This window comes from Ornithodoros turicata, unplaced genomic scaffold (assembly GCF_037126465.1).
Source record: "Ornithodoros turicata isolate Travis unplaced genomic scaffold, ASM3712646v1 Chromosome52, whole genome shotgun sequence".
Lineage (NCBI taxonomy): Eukaryota > Metazoa > Arthropoda > Arachnida > Ixodida > Argasidae > Ornithodoros > Ornithodoros turicata.
In genome coordinates, this window is record NW_026999380.1 from 154,836 (window position 1) to 174,216 (window position 19,381).

A 19,381-nucleotide genomic window follows, 5' to 3' on the forward strand; every position below is an offset into this window, starting at 1 on the left:
CGCTTCTGTTTCTTATGACTTTAGTTTTGAGAAATTCCTTTGGTCCATCGAAAGTCGAACTTATGTAGCACTACACCATTCTACGTTACCCTCTCCCCCAGGCGAGATTGGTCTAAGCTTTGGCAAGCGCTTTGCCAACGAGCTCGTTTCTTGATACGGATCTGTACCCTGGCCGACGGCTTTCCAAACCACGCTCTGCCTATCACTAAGCAACGTTGCGCCGACGTTGGATGGCCGAAAGAGTCGTTGGTCAACTGTCATCCGACCTTTTGCCAACCGTCGGCCATCGGCCATTGCATGCTTGGGAAATGTCCGCGGGATTCGGTGTCGAATATGAGCTGAACCGCTGAAACAAAACACGTAATCAGAGCGCGATGAAGCGGCAGTAATGTATCCGGCTCACATGCCTTTGGGCGTTCGCCTGGTCCTCAAAAACCATGTCACACAATCCGCATCGGAAGAGTGTTGCCATTTCCGTGTCTGCTTGTGTACTGATAACTCGTCGTGGAGATCGAGGCTTTTCGACAACCAAACGTTCAGCTGGTTTCGATAACGCGCTTTTGCGGAAAAGAGCAGACGACAACAGCATGACGTCATTACTCGAGCGAACCTTCCCTGACCAGCCTTCGGAGGAGAGTTGAATCGAGTTAACTCTCTGGTTACTCTACCTTGTTTTGGAACGCGGGTAGTGACGTCATCGAGTTACTCGACCCGATTTTGGAACGGCGCTTCGGGTAGAGAGCTACTCCCGAGTTGACTCGAGTAGGTTTTCGAACGCACCCCATGTTCGCGAACGGGGGACAAGTGTCTGCGTTGTTGATCTCTGTCGCCGAGACTCGCTTTGTCCGCACCTGAAGGCGATCACAATCGCTGCCTAATCACCATTGCATGCGACGTGGTTCCTGCATCGGTGTGTTTGGGGTATAAGACGATCTAACCTGAAAGTCCTACTAAAACCAAGTCTTACCCCATTGAGCAGCAGTTGCTCTTAAATTGCGCAAAAAACTTCGTGATAAAACGGAGACACTAATAGTTCTTCCCATATCCATTGGGCTCATTGAACGTGGCTCGAAACGTGACAATAACGAATGGAGATTTAACGGTTCTTAACAACCTGGCTTTGAGCAGCATACCCATCGTCTTAGAGAAGTCATTAAAGCCGTTAAAGGGCAACGAGGCTTCTACACCGCATTATCTAATAATGATTTCACCAGCCCCCTCTTTCGTTTCCTTTTTTTTTCTTTTTACTAGCTTAGAGTGACAGATTCTTGATGGGAGAAAAGTTGGGAAAAAAAGATGGGAGAAAAAGACGAAGAAGCCGACGAGGCAGCAGCGGCTAACGGCGCGTACTCAACATTCTGGCTCGCGGCCTCTGAGGTTCAGTCCCCACAAATTGGAATCCTCCCTCATTCCTACACAGGCCTATGCTTCACTTTCCCGTATTTCCAAAAAACAGCCCCTGTTCAGTGTGTAATGTCAAATAAATAAAAAATAAAATAAAGTAACTTTCCTTCGCTGGGCAATTCTGTTGTGAAACTCAGCTCAGGCGCACTCGAAAAGACTTTTTGCTTCAAAGTGTCCCGCAGGGCCTTGCTATTACGCACAGTGATAGTGTCTTCAACACAGGGACCCACTGCGGCACAACCTTCCGAACAGGAGTACGCATTGCAGTATCGGGAACGTTGAAGTAATGTTCAGCCAGTTAGATGACTCAATTGAGACACCATCGGGGGGGCTTTGAGGACATCATCAATGACAGGTGATTGCAAATATAAGTTCGGTAACGTGATAGATTCAACCAAAGCAAGTCACGAATTAGAGTGAAACTCCACAAAATTATTCGACAGAAACCCGACTTAAGAGCGCAGACTTGTCTAGCCGATTATACAAACCTTTTGACGGCCCATGAAATGACGAATGCATTCCTGCCATGAAAAGGTAACATCAACTAAAGGAACTGCTCAGGTCTGAGGCGGAGGGCAGCAGAGCGCGATTTTTAAGTAAAGTATGACGGTAGTCTTTGCCATCTATTGTTTTCCTTCTAACCAGTCCTGAGAAACATATCCAATTTCCGATGCTTCAAGGGGAATTCGGTAGAAAAAAAGTACACGACACTGCCGCCCGAATTACTTTCATTTTCCATTTTTCCGTTGTTTCTGGGGGAAAAAAATCTAAAAATTTTTCATTTCGTTGTCCCATACAACACAGTACGCTTCAGGCGTTTAAGGTTGGCATAGAAAGGAAGAATGAGACCATTTTCGCAGAAAAGCACAGTTGGTAAGGGCTCCAAAGAAACTTGTCCGTTCGGTTTTCGTGGGGTAATTTAACTGTGGTTCTTTCTACGAATAAGGCATTGCTGGTGCCCTCCATTTTGAGAGTGTTTCCCAAGGATTTCATTGGTAGACATGCAGTCCACGCAGCAGCACTCGTCCTGAGTGCCAATCATCCCCAAAAAGTGCACATGCCTATTTCGCATACTGCATGTTTCGCAAATTCCTTTGTTCCCCGTACAAGCCAGGATTGGAACCACCTTCACGGTTGTCTCACATCGATTCCATCCACTAGTTTATTTGCGGTCGCTGTTTGTGATTATGCTACCCAAGTGTGAAATTTCCTAACGCAGTATGTTCTTATTACTATCATGTTGCTATATTACTAGAATGTTGTTGTAACCACTTGCAATCCACTCCCGTCTCTAACGCTTCTTGCCCTGGGGGTAAACTGATATATAAATAAATCATATGACCTGAGGACAAGAATTAATGATATACGCTGAAGTTTAGTCTGACGAAACGTCAGGTACACAAGTTCGTAAGAATACGTTATCTTGCACGAGTGCCGATGTAGAAAACTGTTGTGCGCGTGAGCGTCACTTTGAAACGTCACTCGCAGGGTCGGTGTCACACTCAAGAGCGGCAGCTTCCAGGCGAAGAAGTCGTTCGGCTACCCATCATCAAGCGAGCTGTTGAACATCACCGTCAGGATAATGGGCGCCTCTGCGGTGTTGGACGCCAGCTTCAACGATGAACCCATTGTCATCGAGAGTACTGAGACAATGAATGGCGGATCCATGTATTTTCTCAACCTTGACATTCTGAACCTGGTACATGTAAGGATGAATCATTTTCTTTCTCTCTCTCTCTCTCTCTCTCAAGCAGGAACCGCTCACCAAGTATAGCCTTTCAAGAGCGCATTGATTTCACTGTGCGCTGTCTTCAAAAGCCGTACGAATTTAGAGGCGATTCCCTCCCGTGACGTAATCAGGCCTGCATGACGTAATAGCAACGTGGTGTCTTCTAGACTCACTAAATAGGGAGCAGAGTAGCGACACTGAGCAACGCCGGTGAGCGAGAACGCCATCTTGGGTCCGGCGCTGCTGCGTCGCCTAGCAACGGGACGCGGACTTCTCCCTTCGCCGGCGGGGAACAGCGCGCAGTCAAGCCAGCTCGCAACCGAGGAAACCGGTTTTGGAGGGAGGGGACTCAACATGGACGGCGCATTCTTCGAAGGAGAAACCACGTGACACGATCGGTCGAATCGCAAACACCGAAGGGCGACTCCGGCGCGGAAAAGGAATGCGATACTCTGTACCCTATTTGGTGACTTTAGTTTCTTCTACGAACAGGGAGCGGCCCCTTCTCTATTTCGAGTATTGACGTCCAACACGACGCTTTCGCGGATACTAGTTCTCTGAATGGCGGGTTTTGTATAGCCCTGTTCAACAGCACGTTCAACCCACACCCTACGGCTCCTCCTGTTGGCTGCTGTTGCTAGCCACAGTACCTTCGCGTGATGGTGTGCTGGAATTCAGCAGGAGGCTGCGACACTAATATCCCATGCTGTTGTCTGTGTTTTGTGCAAAGAGTCGGAAACGTTTATCGATTTGGTACGGGTTTAGGTTCGACGATAAGGCTTCAATCCTGGTTCAGCTCCGGATGGCAAGTTTCATTTCGTTTCATTTGTTTACTTTAAGGACCCTTGTGAAGGGAATTATATAAAGGGGGAGGTTTTGTATCCAAACAAAAAAGACAAATACCAAAACGATGTGCACAAAAATACACAAAATTCGTTGATTCCACACAAAGAAACTAATCCATTCTGAAAATGATCATAGCGCTTGGAAATAAATGACGATGTATTTTGTTCTGATGCTATGCGGGCAGGAAGGTCATTCCTGTTTGACACCATCAGCTGGTGTGGGGAGTAAAGGAGTTTTTTTTTTTGTTCGCGTAGATGGAGCAAGTACTTTGTGCGGATCATCAAATCTCGGAAATAACTTGTGAGGGGGTTGACAGTAAGAGGGAAAGGGAAGAGGGTGACCGTAATATAACTTATGAAGGAATGCCAGGCCTGATACCTTTCGTCTGGTAATCAAAAAAGTAAGAGAGTGGAGAGGAGGAGGGGGAGAGAGACTTCAATGGCTGAGACGCTGGAAAAAGGATGATAACCACGAGCAATTAACCGTGCTGCTCTGTTCTGTACAGATTCTAGATTCCACGTTGTCGATTAAGAGATGTTGGGATGGGTTCCAGATTGTAGAGGCATATTCCAGCTGTGGTCGGACTAAGGTTGTGTAGGCGAGAGACTTCGTTTCAGGTGAGGCCAGGTGCAGGTGACGCTTGATAAAGCCTAATGATTTATTAGCGTCAGTCACAATCGACCCCGTGCGAGCTGGTGCGGCTTGCCATCCTCGATAAAGTGCACCAGGGATTTCCCCTACACTCCCACCAGGGGGGTGTACACCCTCCCTGCATTTTTTCAACCCCCCCTGAAATTTCTCAGGTGACCCCCACCCAGCTCGGCCACCAACACGTTCTGGTAGTGAGTCCGGCGCAGCGAATTGCATCTTGTACTGTTAAACTTGGGTTGTAGGACCGCAGTCATGCAGATGATCGTACCATGCATTTGTCCAAAATCATTTGAAAGGAGTGTTCAATACATATATTGCGTGCATACTTGAGAAAAAAATGCGTGCGGCACGCAAACTCAATGTGGATCATCAAGAACCGTTCGCGCCCAACTCACTCAAGCAAGGTATTCTGCTCTTTTCGTCTAAGGTTTTCAGTTGCTAGGTATTCATTGAGCTTCGTGAGACAAGGTGCAGAGTCCTTTTTCTCTGTCGGCCGTGTGATTACGCGTCTTAATGTTGAAATGCCGTCGACAATGAATCTGTATTCTAATGTACTGTGTTCTAACGTAATAACAGGGACAAATAAAACGGGAAAGCTGTGCAGATATGTCACAATTGTGCCATGATACTTTCGGTGTCTAAGAAAAATCCCGTAAATGGAACCTTCACCAAGCATACCCCCCCCCTTCAAAGCTCGGCACCCCCCTCCCCCGCCTGCAATGAATTTCTGGGGAAATCACTGAACTGCACTGGTTTCGCACTGAACGTCCTCGATTAAGTGCACCCGCTCAGTGCAGCACTGAGTTGCCCCGAGCCCACATCGAAAAAACCGGCCAACCGCCAGAGTGCAACCCCAAGAAGCATCGCGATTGTCGGAAGGTGTAGACAAATCTTACACCAACGCTTCCATTCTTCTTTCTTAAGTTCTTCTTGTTACTTTAGCTTTCGTCCGTCGGTATGCCACAATGTCAAGAAGTTGCTCTGCTCCACGAGCCGTTCTTTCTGCTCGACGACAGTAATGCCCGAAGGTGCTTAATTGGTGGAGAATGACCGACGCGACCAGTTACCCTCTTAGAGACGACCCCTCGCGTCCTGAATGGCGCAACGAATGATTTGCGAGAGGGCCCCTGCGGACATAGCGGTGTACACAGATGTTCGGAGGTCGGCACGAATGAGTCTCCAGTTCGTGAAAGCAATCACTGCGGTAGTGGGCGAGAGAGGCAGTCTGTCCTGTGAAATATATAGGGGAAATTCGTCACAACCTCGGGTATCGACATCGGCCCTTGGACTTCTTCCTCAACGTATCTACAACTTTATCGTGTATATGCTTGTAGCGGCCGTATGGCCAGTGTCGTCACCGGCACCGGTAGCGCACTCGGCGCGGGCACCTCGTGCTTGGGACCTCGCGGCCAGTTTTGTTCTGGCCGACTCCCGGGTTGCCTGTCTCTCTCTCTCCAACTGGTGACGCGAAATTGGAACACTGGGCTTACCCCAGCTATACTGGAGACGGAACGTCCAACCCCCCCCCCCTCCCCCGTCCCCAATTGGTTCTCTCAGCCCGGTTCGGCTACCCGCCGACATCTCCACCGCCGGCATCGAGCTGCCTGCTTTTTGGGATCGAAATCCGGCCACTTGGTTCGTCCAAGAGGAAGCTCAGTTCCATCTATCCGGCGTCACAGCGCAGGCCGCGAAATGATATCATGCTATCTCTGCGCTCACTCCATTTGCCTCTGAAGAGGTGTATGACATCATCGCTTCACCTCCTTTGGATGCTACGTACGACAAACTCAAGTCCGCCCTGCTTCAGCGCACATCCTCTTCCAACCGCTCCCGCCTGCAACAGCTCCTTTCCTCTGAAGAGCTCGGGGACCGACGCCCTACTCAGCTGTTGCGGCGTATGGAGCAATTGCTCGGTGACGGGGCCACCTCAACAAGCTACGGCTTCCTCCGGGAGCTGTTCCTGCAACGGCTTCCGCGCAACGTGGAAATGGTCCTCGCCGCAGCGTCGAATCTTGCCACGAACGCGCTTGCCACACTCGCTGACGGTGTAGCGGAGGTCGCCCCACCGTCCGTCATGAACGTGGACGTTTTGCCCTCACCCCCACCTCAGCTCCTCCTACGCCTTCTTCATCAACTCATCAAGATCCTTCGGCTTGCATGTCCGCCATAAGACTCACCTTACCTCACCTTACCTCACCTCACCAGAAGTCAATCACCTTACTCAACTTGTTGCAGCGCTCACCACGCGCAGCCGTTCTCTATGTCCCCGCCCATGTCGCTACCGCCGACGTCCTCGCCCTGCTCGGGGCCGTCGCTCCCCAAGTCCCCAGTCCACTGCCATATGTTGATACCGTCAGCTGTTCAGTAGCACGCCCAGCGCTGCTTGCAACGGTGCTCGTGGATGGGAAACGCCCCACCCAGTCATTAATGGCGACGAATGAACAGGGCTTTACGGAAAGTCGCCTCTTCTACCGCATACACTCCGCCATACACTCTTAGAAATGAACTTCACCGCATAGCACGCTTAGCCAACTATATTATCGAATGATATCGTTATCTACCCTGATTTGCTGCAAACGGGAGACGTACGCCTTTTTTGTAACACTTGTGCTGTTCATAATTGTCACAAAAAAGGCGTACGCCTCCCGTTTTCAACAGACCAGTGCGGCTGACGGTATCATTCGAGATGATGGTTGGCTAGGAGCGTGCTATGCTGTGAGTTCATTTCTAAGAGTGTATATCGTGCTTCTGACAGACGCTTCCTGGTTGACACCGGTGCCGATGTCGGCGTCCTCCCTGCGACTCAAGTCCATCCGTGAGCCTTGTTTGTCGCTGAAGGCTGCGAATGCTTCGAACATTCCTGTTTGCGGCCGGCAGTCCTTGACTCTCAACCTCGGTATCCGCAGGGATTTCCGTTGTCTGTTTGACGTCGCCGACGTTTCTCAGTCCATCATCGGTGCCGATTTTCTCACGCAATTTCAACTGTTCTTCGACGTCTCTCGGAAGCGCCTTCTTGATTCTTCTACACGTTTGTACATTCACGGCGTTCGAAGTCCTCTACCAAGGGGCAACACACTTCATTATTGTGCGCCTCAGTCGGCCTATTCTGCGATTTTCGAACATTTCCTTTTGTGGCGGCCCCGTGGACGACGATCGTTCGCTCCCCATGGCCCCATGGTTCGCTCATCTACCCAGCTCATGTCGCCATGGTCTGTCTCTCAGGCTGCGTCAGGTCGCCACACGCTTTGAGATGGTACTCTTCGGGCTTCCACCGGCGGCTCCTTCACGAGCATCATGCGCCGCTAGCGACTGCACTACTCCATCCGCATCGTCATGACAGTCCCAAGAACCCTGCCTGCCTCGCCTCCAAACCAGGCTTCAATACAGGGTGCTGGCAGCCCATCTAATTGCGATCAAGAGGCACCGGGCCAACATTCCACCAGGGACCCGGACGGAGGCCACTGAGTTCTACTCCCGGTCTCCCCGTGCTTCGCGATGGTCCTCCCCGGGACACTCCTTGGTGACAACACTACCTCACTGCTCACGAGTCGGTCGCGGGTCTGTCGCCGCTCTCTCTGCATCACATCGGCCTACCTGCCTGCTCTCCGCTTGGACCCGCCTCTGGAACCCTACCGGCCAACCCTTGTCCGCACCATTCATCCCGCTGCTTCTGCCACTCAGCACATGCCGCAAGCCCAGCCGTCCCTGTTCCACAGTTCGCCCTTCTTTCTCCTTTTCACGTACCGACGCGTAACCCCAACCGCTAGCATAACACCGCTCCGCGTCGGAGGGCGGCGCGCGCCACTGCGTCCGCCAGCCAGTTCTTCCGGCATCGTCCTAGCGCCGGACTGGACACGCCCTGTCAAGCATAACGTCTTCCACCATGTCATTACTCGCACCCGCCAGTCCACTTTTGCCCGCGCCTCTCGCCCCCGAAAAGTACACACTCGCAAAGGCGTAATTCGAACACATGCTCGACCTTGGAATCATCCGCCCATCCATCTGCAACTGGGCTTCACCACTCGATATGGAGCCCAAGAAGACCGACGACTGGCGCCCCTGCGGCGACTAAAATCTCTCTAAATTGTGCCGCAGTTCCAGAGGCTATCTTGTGCCGCACATCCTTGATTTCGCTGCCCATCTCAAAAACGCCACCACCTTTCGAAGATCGATACTCGTTCGCGCCTACCACCAGATACCTACGGCCGAAGAGGACATCCCGAACACTGCCATCGTCATGCCTTTCGGGCTCTTCGTGTGGCATCCGGGTTACGAAATGCCGCCCAGGCTTTCCTGCGCTGCATTGACTCCGTCATCCGAGGTCTACCATTTGTCTACGCTAACACAGACAATATCCTCGTCGCCAGCACCACTCCTGAGCACCCCCCTCTCTCTTCACACACCTTCGGGACCACGCCATTGTAATCAACGCCGCTAAAAGCGAATTTGCAGTTTCGAAATTTATTTCCTGAACCACCGCATCAACCAGCGTGGCATACTTCCCCTACCATCCAAACGTCGCTGCAATTCGGGATTTCCGTCGGCCGACCTGTGTCACGCATCTCCGCCGCTTTCTCGGCTTAATCAAATTTTGTCGTTGCTTCCTGCCCTCATGTGAGGCGAACCTTTCTCCTCTAGATGCCTTACTCACCTCTGGCAAGCGGAACCCTTCAGACTTGCTATGGACTTCTGGCGCCACTGCTGCTTTTAACAAGATCAGACAAGTCATCGCCGATGCCACTCTTCTCAGTCTCCTCCGGTACGGCTCCCCAACTTGCGTCGCGGACGCGTCGTTTGCTACCGTCGGTGCGGTGCTCCAGCAGCGCGTGTCTTCCGTCTTGCAGCCCATCACCTTTGTCTCGCGGAAACTGAAGACCCCCGACACCCGTTACAGTACGTTCGCACGGGAACTTCTCGGAATTTTCCTGACTGTGCGACACTTCCGACACTTCTTGGAAGGACGTCCCTTCACCGATAACAGTGAGCACAAGCCACTTAGGTACGCTTTCGCATCGTCCGCTACCGAATACACCCCCGGCGCACCCCACCCCCCACCCCCCAACCCCCTGATACACACCGCGGAATCGGGCAATTATCCTTTATTTCCAAGTTCACAAGGGATATACGCCACGTTAGCGGCATAGTAACTCCGTGGCCGATGCCCTCACCCGCATGTGCTCGGTCGATCCGGCTCGAGACCTACCGTCAGCTTGTGGCTCAATGAAGCAGGCAAAACGTTCGGCGAGTGCCAACGAACCAGCTGTCGGCACGTATGGAAGCTCACGCTCGTGATGCGCGCCGTGATGAAGCCGGTGACATGGTCCTCGTCAGGCTTCACCACAGACTGTTCATCACCTGCCATCGCCATTACAAACTGTGGCTCCTCCCCTGTTTTGTTCCTTCTGTGGCCCACTATGCAACCTCTGCATCTACGCTCTACTCCAAACTGCGTGGCTTTCAACTAGGCCGCCAGGGACTATTTTCTTGCACACATGTGAACCTCCTGTCCTGGCTTGTTATCGGGAATTCATTTGTTGTACCGCAAGCGGTACAGGGGGCGGCCAAAAAGCAGCAACATGTGCTGCTTGACGAGGGCATAGCCCCAGTGAACACTCAGGGCCGCAGAGGCACAGCATAAGAAGAAGAAGACAAAGAAAAAATGAATTACACTACACTGTCAAATCACAAATTACATACAGCTATTGGATGCAACAAAGTATCAACCACCACCACCACCGGAGGTTCCCGGGTTCGAATCCCGGTGCCGGCTGTGCTGTCTGGGGTTTTCCCTGGGTTTTCCTCAGACGCTCTCAGACATATGTCGGCACAGTTCCCTTAGAAGTCGGCCCAGGACGCACATTCCCCCAGGGCGTCAGTCGTGACGTTGCCCACATACGTGAGGCCGACAACGGCAAGCCCTTTCACCATCACCACCACCACTACCACCGCCAGATCAAATAACAAAAAGGTCTCTGTGAGACCCGGGACAACTGCACTAAATCAATGCCTTTTCCCAAATATTCATTCAAAATTACAGCACTGTTAAAAGGTAGCGATTGGCCGCCGTATTGCGTTCTTGGCCTAGGAACAATCCAGTAGGCTGCAGCGCGTGTCTTCAAATTCAGATGTGGCTGTAGAGCAAATAATTGTAATAATGTAGTGTTATTATGTCTGACTGCAGAGATGTATGCCCTCGAAAGAATATAACGATAGAAACTATCTATCCTTATAATCTGGAAATCTCTGAAAATGCCTGTTGTGTGGGAGAGGTGTGATGCCCCTGCAATACGCCTTATTCATAAGTGCTGCCATCTCGTGCCGGCGGGTGGCGGCGGCGCCATGTTTGAGTATTCGGGCGGTCGCGCTATGTGCGATTTCCTGTAACGGGACCAGCTGGAAAGTCGGGAAACTTGCGATTCAAGCTTTTTAGCATGGCAGGCGAGCAGGAACAATGCACAGCCGTGTTCACGAAGCCAACGTTATACGAACGTTTCTTTCGGACAACTTCGTCATTGTCTTCTACAACGAGCAAACAGCATCGGATAAGCACGCTCGGCGTAGCTGCAACTTCGTGACTGAATCTCACGTCGAACTGAGGAATTTTGGGGACTCTGTCGTTTTTGTACATATGAATACTCAACTACTTGCCCGGACATTACAGCGGAGTGCTCTGATGCGGTGTGTTACGCAGTTACGTAGCGGGTCCCTATATAGGCGTTTGTGCAGCATGGAGTGGCGATGGATGATCTTACTACAGGACTCTCTGCTTAGCTGCTGGTCCTGTTCAGTAACGGAATAAAAAAGCATTTGAGCACCTGTGACTAGACACATTTTGTGTACCTTCAGTAAAATATCAGATGTACTTTTATACTCGCACATGTAGTTGTTTGGTACCAGTTACCCAATAAAAGGTGAACGGGTACATACTTTTTTAGATTGAAGTCATGTGGAGCTGACTGTTCACACAAAGAAAGAGGAAGAGCCCCTTTCTTGGAGACACAGAAAACTTGACTTTCTGTGATGATTTGACGATTTCCTCACATCATATGCCATTTTCTTTGTGATGCAAAGTCAACGGCACATCAGAAGGAGCACATTGCTTTTCTTCTGAAATCTGATGTGTCGTACTTGGTTATCTGCTTGGTACATAGCTCCTTTTTAAAAGCTATTATAGCAACAATGCCCCAAACAGACATGCACCACTAAGAGAGACAGTGCACAAAGCTCATTTTCCCAATCATCTTCTAAATGCTGGTCCGGCAGCACGCTTCCACTGGAAATTCAACACTCCTGCACGTAAATGAAGTCCTCTGTAGCTCGCGTTTAGCATAGACCTACTTGAAGCGCACTTCTATAGTACTAGCGTATACTACTGAAGCGTATACTACTTGAAGCGTATTTTGTTTATATACCTACTTCCGAAAGAAGCTGCCGTCCCGTGACACGCCAAACAACCTCAATCTAAGCATGTTCTGACCGTGAACGTGTCACGTGCCTTTTCAATTATTTTATGGGCAATAATAGCGAACTGAGGATTTACCTTATCGGTATTCGAGCCAATATTGCCCTTTTGGGTGCACAGTGGCACGAGCAGTAATGGGGAGTTGCCGGTCAACCTCCCGGGATGCCGCGTTGCTGGCGATAGGCGATGTGGCGAAAACCGAAACCACCGGCTGCTATACTCAAACATGGCGCGTAAACATAGTCTCCGTCTCCGCACATAGATGGCGCGCACTTCTGCATAAGGCGTATTATTGCGCACTTTTGTAGAAGCAATGAGCTTTGAAGGTTATTTTTGGAAGTCCTACCCCACACCAGATGGCAGTAGCTGAAGTAAGATTCTGTTAGCGTTCTGTAGATTATGGTTTTGACGAATTTTGGTAGCATGTGCCTATAGACGCTGATTATTCTAATGCCTTTAGGAATTCTAGTTTTTAGGTAGGCGACATGATTATCCCATGTTAGTTTTTCAGAGAAGATCACACCTAAGATTTTCACTTTATTCACTATCTCAATTTGCTGACCATCTAAGTTAATCCTTAAAGGATAATTTACAGGTTTGTCTTTCTGCCTCTATAAAATGCTACGAGTCTCATTTACATTAATGCTTGAGCGATTTATATCTGCCCACGTTTTGATACGCTCAAGAACAACGTTAGTATAATTAGCAATAGTAGGTAATGCATCTCGAGAAATGCAAAAAGTGTCGTCGTAACTGCAATAGTGTCGTCAGCGTATATATACAATTTTGCAAGCAATTCGTTATCCGTACCCTGACAGCAAGTACCGCGACCAGTCTTCCAGGACCTAGTTCATTCTTATCCGCTTATCCCCTTGTTTCAGAGGTCACTCCCGTCTGTTTCGTGCGGGCACACCGTAGAGACGGTAGACGATAAGCGGGAGAGGCGCTCTATATCCAATCAACATGTGAACGTCAATGTCCAGGCCGTCCGAAAGCATCGCCCGTCCTTCGACCTATGACCCAGACATTTTCAAAAAAAAAGAAAACATGTGCGCGGGACGAACTTCGTGAGACATTACCCTTCTGTGACGCAGCGGTTGCCGTGGCCGTCACCAAAATTCTGTCACACGTGCGCCTCCGATTTTTAGCCAACCCACCTCGCAGGTATTTTTTAAAAGTAACTCTCGTTCCCGTGTTTCCTTTTCTCGAGCTATAAAGAGGGCCCAGAAATTCCCAGGAAGTCCCAGGAGGTATGCTTAGTTCTGTTTTGGGGGACTTCATTATCCGGACGAAAGGGGACGATTCCGGAGGTGTCCGCATAATCGAGACATGACTGTATCTTGTTTTCATCAGTATAACTTTGTTTTCCTTGCCTTTCTTTCGTTATGGTTTTTTTTTTGTGTTTGTGTGTGTTTGCTGTTCCGCCTCAACTCGTACATTCTTCCTGTCGTCTGTTTGCGTCAGTTTCAAGGAGCATCGTAATCCCTTCAAGTCCGAGGATTTCGAGAGCGACCTTGTTTCGATTGTTGCGATTTCGAGAGCGACCTCCTGTAGCTTCGAGCGTAGTTCAGCTCTAACAAATTGGTGGCGCTGTCGAACACTATGATGTCATTGGTTCGAAAACTGGGAGAGTTCTATTCGTACCGCGCAGCGTTAGCCCCTATACTCTATGATCCCTCGCAAGTACACACTATCGCTGTTACTCTGTTGTTTCAGACAGGTGTCGTGCAACCTTGCGGCCGTTATGAAAAGCATAGAAAGAGAAATTGAAGGGGGTAAATTGGTTCCCTCCTTTCGCCGCCCTGCATTAAATTGACGGAGAACTGACGGCGCATCTCGAAACGACCTTTTTCGCAATTACTTCCGGGTATTGCTACTACAAAACGGAAGCGCTTTGTCTTACTTCAGGTGCCTACACCTCGCTTATTACTGCATTTTCCAGGACTGTGGCGTCTTCACTGGCTGAGATCCGAAGCCGTCTTTTGTGCCTCTTTCTCAACGAGCGGCACAGTTGCTGGTGAGCTGCTTGGAATCAGCTACGCCTGTGTGTCGTGTGTGTGTTCCAGTGTCATTCTTTGTATGGTTTCCTTCTTTTTATTTCGTTGTTGTCTGAATTGCAAATAAACTGCAGTGAAAAAAGTAAACATTATTGCAAGAATGATAGAACCGTTTCGTTCCCACGCAACAACAGAGTGTTTCACAGAAGAAGCTCGCACAGAATCCCCGTGAAGCACCTTTGGTTAGATCCCGGTAAGCCTGTCAGGTAGAACATCGTCTTCTGCACAGAAATAGATTCACGAAATGCTTACTATTGAAATCTCTTCGGAGGAGCCACTAAAGAAAACGTAAAAGAAAGATAAAGGACGACAGTTAGCCTCAACCTTCGCAGAGCCGTATATAGAGAGAGTTGGCCATCTTTTGATCTTTTGCCGCTTCACGGGAGGAGCCTGTTTATGACGTCAGAGTCGCCGTTGCACCGCCGAAAAAGCCTCAATCCAACCGAAATCCGCTTATCAGCCAGCAGGTTGGTGCCATTTTGATGCAGTCCACCAGCTAGTCCACAGGTGCTTTTGTCGCGCTCAATACAATCTACCGCAATCGCCAGCTTATGACCCACAGGCGCCTGTGTTAGGGGGGGGGGGGGCTTTGTTACTAAACTGAAAGGATTCAAGGACGAAGGGTTCTCGAAGGACGCGGTACGCACGTGTCTTCCCCATTGCATCGTGAACTGCGCTTTGCATCAACATGGCGTCGGCGACTGGTTGACAACTGGACAACAATAGAGCACATCGAGGGAGGTCGTTGAGCCGTGACGTCGCATGACACAGTATAAGTTAGACTCCTCCTAATGGCCAAACTCTCTCTATAAACGGCTCTGAACCTTCCCATTCAAAGCCGGCCCAGGCAAAAATCTGGAGTGGGACCACTTCGAAGCGGATTATTGGACAGGAACCACTTGGAATGTGGAACCATTGACTGGCTGGGACCAGTTAAAAGTGGAACCAATGGAATTTATCCAGTGGTCCCCTGTGCTAAGTGGTCTCGGATCCGACCACTTAACAGATGGGACCACTGAATGCATGACCGAAAGTAATGCGTAGAAAGCACATACTGTTCAAGTAAATATTGTTTATTCTGCTGTGTGCATACACTAAGTATAAAGAAATAAGCGATACATCTCTCACGTACTAAGTGGCACACGGGTACTCACTGCGTCTAGACGAGGCATGTGCTTGTGTTGACTTTGCGATGCACTCACGGACAACAGGGAGCATGACGTTTAGTTGACCACCTCACACCTGTATTTTCTCAGAGAAGATGACACCTCCGTCCATGTAAGTCGCGACATGCACCCTTTTCCTCTTCACCAGACGATCCTAATCTTTATACTCTTCTTAACCATGTTTCTCAGGTTCCTCTAGCTGCTGAAATAAAACATATAATCAGTAGTAATCGAAGCATCACGGTAAGCACTTATACCATCGGAACGAGCAACATGTGCAGTCCGTTTGGCGTTTCATTGTCCGGTTCTTCTGCGGACGCCGTTTCTTCTTAGCGTCGAAACTTCTCCGAGATATTGACAATATGTTTCACATGACTCATTGTCATCAGGCTGTCTTAGAAAATTCACTGAAAACACGTAAATACTGCACAGGAGATGCTAGTCTCAGCCACGGCAACCGAAAAAAAAACGAACTTGCAACGACGCGTTCAAGTTCCAACTTTGTTAGTTCTTCTATTATTCTATTATTCTTTTGTTATTTGGCGTAGTTTGTCATCTTATGAATGTGTCTTTTGGCATTTTGCTGGTACCTTTTCTAACATTCACCTTTTGATGAGAATATGAGCACGAATTGAAGTTACAGAGTATATTTTATCGAAGACGAAGATGGATAGAAAGCAATAAAAATAGATCACACGTGAGCTAAACTACATCAAAATAATGGCTCAAACAAACTTGGAGGGTATATGGCAGGAGTGGACTCTTCCTCCCTTAACGGATCTCAGAAGGGGAAGCTCCCCAGATTGGAATCTCAAGTGGTTCAATTGACCATTGTGGGAACAAAATGGTACCTGTGAGGCTCCCAAGTTGTGGAACCATTTGAGGCCAGAGTGGTACCATTGATTGCACCAATGTGGAACCAACCACCCCACTTACGAATCCAGCTGGAACCATTCTGGCACCAGTCCAGATTTTTGCCTGGGGGACAACACGACGGAAGCCCTACATTAACGTGACATGTCTGAACGTACCTTACTGAGTTACTACCCCCAACCTCTACCTCATTCTTCCAAGGTCAGTCAATTGCAGGCTTCTTAGAAAAGAGAAGCAGTCAAACGCACATCCGTTGCTTTCTACACACCAAAAACAGAACTTCACCGCATAGCACACTGTGTACCAACCATCGCCACGAATGATAGGGTTATCGCTTCTGATTCGAGGAGAGAGGGGAGCGTACGCCTTTTTGTGGCAGTTTGGATATATGGTAATTGCCACAAAGAGGCGTACGCCTCCCCCTTTCCTCGAATCAAAAGCGATAACCCTATCGTTCGCGGCAGTCACTGGCGCCATACGTGCTATGCGGTGAATTTCTGTTTTCAGAGTGTGCGAATGCCTCTCCGAGTCAGCACCTCACCCGCTTTGTCCTGAGCCGCTGTTCATCATAGCGGACTACCTCCATGCAATACTGGAAAACATCCATATCCAGGTTGTTGTCAGATCAGGTCAGCATCCACCTCAGGCCAGTTCACGATATGACTAAGTAGGATATCTGCGGAATACCTGCTATGATAGCTGACAGTTCTTTTCGGGAATGATACAGCCTTTAAAAAAGAGAGTAGCTATGACTGCCTTTGGGGGAGAAAAATCCCGACGCCTGCATAACCTCGCTTGTGGAGTAAACTGACTTTCTTCCCTGGGAGGAACAGCTATACCCCTTTGAGCAGTGGAGCTGTTTGATGCTTGGTGGAGTCATATAGACGATCGATTTTAAAGAGATGCGCGCGCCACCAACCACGCGACGCAAAGCAGCATGGGAACTTTGAGGGACACTGCTTCGTCGTCTGCTTCGGTTATGGTTTACCTCGGCAGTCGCTGCTGCTGCGCACACCGGGAATGTTGTTGTTCTTCTAGCTCCCCCTCTGGCCGTCTCGTAATGCTGTAAGGCGCTCTAAGTGTCCCATGATGCCTTGCGCACCACAGGTGGCACAGGTGGCGTGCCACAGGTGGTGCTTGCTTGCCACAGGTGGCGCTTTATTTTTGAAGCGTGATGTGGGCAAGCTTACGCTTGTCCCATCCTACAGTTGGCAATACAAGGTCCATTGATACGGGCAGCACAGCGTGGTGATGGCAATGGTTTAATGGACAGAATGAGAATGGCCGTGCGTGACCCGCGCCCGTCCCTGCCGACACTGGCTGGGGGCATCTTCAGGGCTTATTCATTGTCGTCTCCGGTCGTCGTCGTCTCTTGTGGTCCTGGGGTCGAGGCTGGGGCGTTGATGGCCAGAACAACAGCGCTTCGAAGAAGGACAGCCCGCACCTCCACCAAATGATACGGGCAGCACAGCGTGGTGATGGCAATGGTTTAATGGACAGAATGAGAATGGCCGTGCGTGACACGCGCCCGTCCCTGCCGACACTGGCTGGGGGCATCTTCAGGGCTTATTCATTGTCGTCTCCGGTCGTCGTCGTCTCTTGTGGTCCTGGGGTCGAGGCTGGGGCGTTGATGGCCAGAACAACAGCGCTTCGAAGAAGGATAGCCCGCACCTCCACCAAATGATACGGGCAGCACAGCGTGGTGATGGCAATGGTTTAATGGACAGAATGAGAATGGCCGTGCGTGACACGCGCCCGTCCCTGCCGACACTGGCTGGGGGCATCTTCAGGGCTTATTCATTGTCGTCTCCGGTCGTCGTCGTCTCTTGTGGTCCTGGGGTCGAGGCTGGGGCGTTGATGGCCAGAACAACAGCGCTTCGAAGAAGGATAGCCCGCACCTCCACCAAATGATACAGGCAGCACAGCGTGGTGATGGCAATGGTTTAATGGACAGAATGAGAATGGCCGTGCGTGACACGCGCCCGTCCCTGCCGACACTGGCTGGGGGCATCTTCAGGGCATATTCATTGTCGTCTCCGGTCGTCGTCGTCTCTTGTGGTCCTGGGGTCGAGGCTGGGGCGTTGATGGCCAGAACAACAGCGCTTCGAAGAAGGATAGCCCGCACCTCCACCAAATGATACGGGCAGCACAGCGTGGTGATGGCAATGGTTTAATGGACAGAATGAGAATGGCCGTGCGTGACACGCGCCCGTCCCTGCCGACACTGGCTGGGGGCATCTTCAGGGCTTATTCATTGTCGTCTCCGGTCGTCGTCGTCTCTTGTGGTCCTGGGGTCGAGGCTGGGGCGTTGATGGCCAGAACAACAGCGCTTCCAAGAAGGATAGCCCGCACCTCCACCAAATGATACAGGCAGCACAGCGTGGTGATGGCAATGGTTTAATGGACAGAATGAGAATGGCCGTGCGTGACACGCGCCCGTCCCTGCCGACACTGGCTGGGGGCATCTTCAGGGCTTATTCATTGTCGTCTCCGGTCGTCGTCGTCTCTTGTGGTCCTGGGGTCGAGGCTGGGGCGTTGATGGCCAGAACAACAGCGCTTCGAAGAAGGATAGCCCGCACCTCCACCAAATGATACGGGCAGCACAGCGTGGTGATGGCAATGGTTTAATGGACAGAATGAGAATGGCCGTGCGTGACACGCGCCCGTCCCTGCCGACACTGGCTGGGGGCATCTTCAGGGCTTATTCATTGTCGTCTCCGGTCGTCGTCGTCTCTTGTGGTCCTGGGGTCGAGGCTGGGGCGTTGATGGCCAGAACAACAGCGCTTCCAAGAAGGATAGCCCGCACCTCCGCCAAATGATACAGGCAGCACAGCGTGGTGATGGCAATGGTTTAATGGACAGAATGAGAATGGCCGTGCGTGACACGCGCCCGTCCCTGCCGACACTGGCTGGGGGCATCTTCAGGGCTTATTCATTGTCGTCTCCGGTCGTCGTCGTCTCTTGTGGTCCTGGGGTCGAGGCTGGGGCGTTGATGGCCAGAACAACAGCGCTTCGAAGAAGGATAGCCCGCACCTCCACCAAATGATACGGGCAGCACAGCGTGGTGATGGCAATGGTTTAATGGACAGAATGAGAATGGCCGTGCGTGACACGCGCCCGTCCCTGCCGACACTGTCGTCGTCCTCGTAACAATATGACCTTTGACTTGAGGTATTTTCTTTTTGGTTAGAGT

General features: G+C 50.5%; 1 protein-coding gene across 2 annotated transcripts in view; it reads left to right on the forward strand.

The window, feature by feature from the left end:
• LOC135374292 (uncharacterized) overlaps nt 1-14,289 on the forward strand; it is an 83,831-nt gene extending 69,542 nt beyond the window's left edge. For both annotated transcript variants that reach the window (XM_064607278.1, XM_064607279.1), the window contains 2 exons: nt 2,893-3,109; nt 14,035-14,289. In XM_064607278.1, the coding sequence (XP_064463348.1) occupies nt 2,893-3,109; nt 14,035-14,058 (241 nt within the window). In that variant the 3' untranslated portion in view covers nt 14,059-14,289. The remainder of the gene's footprint in view (nt 1-2,892; nt 3,110-14,034) is intronic.
• The last annotated feature ends 5,092 nt before the right edge of the window (nt 14,290-19,381 follow it).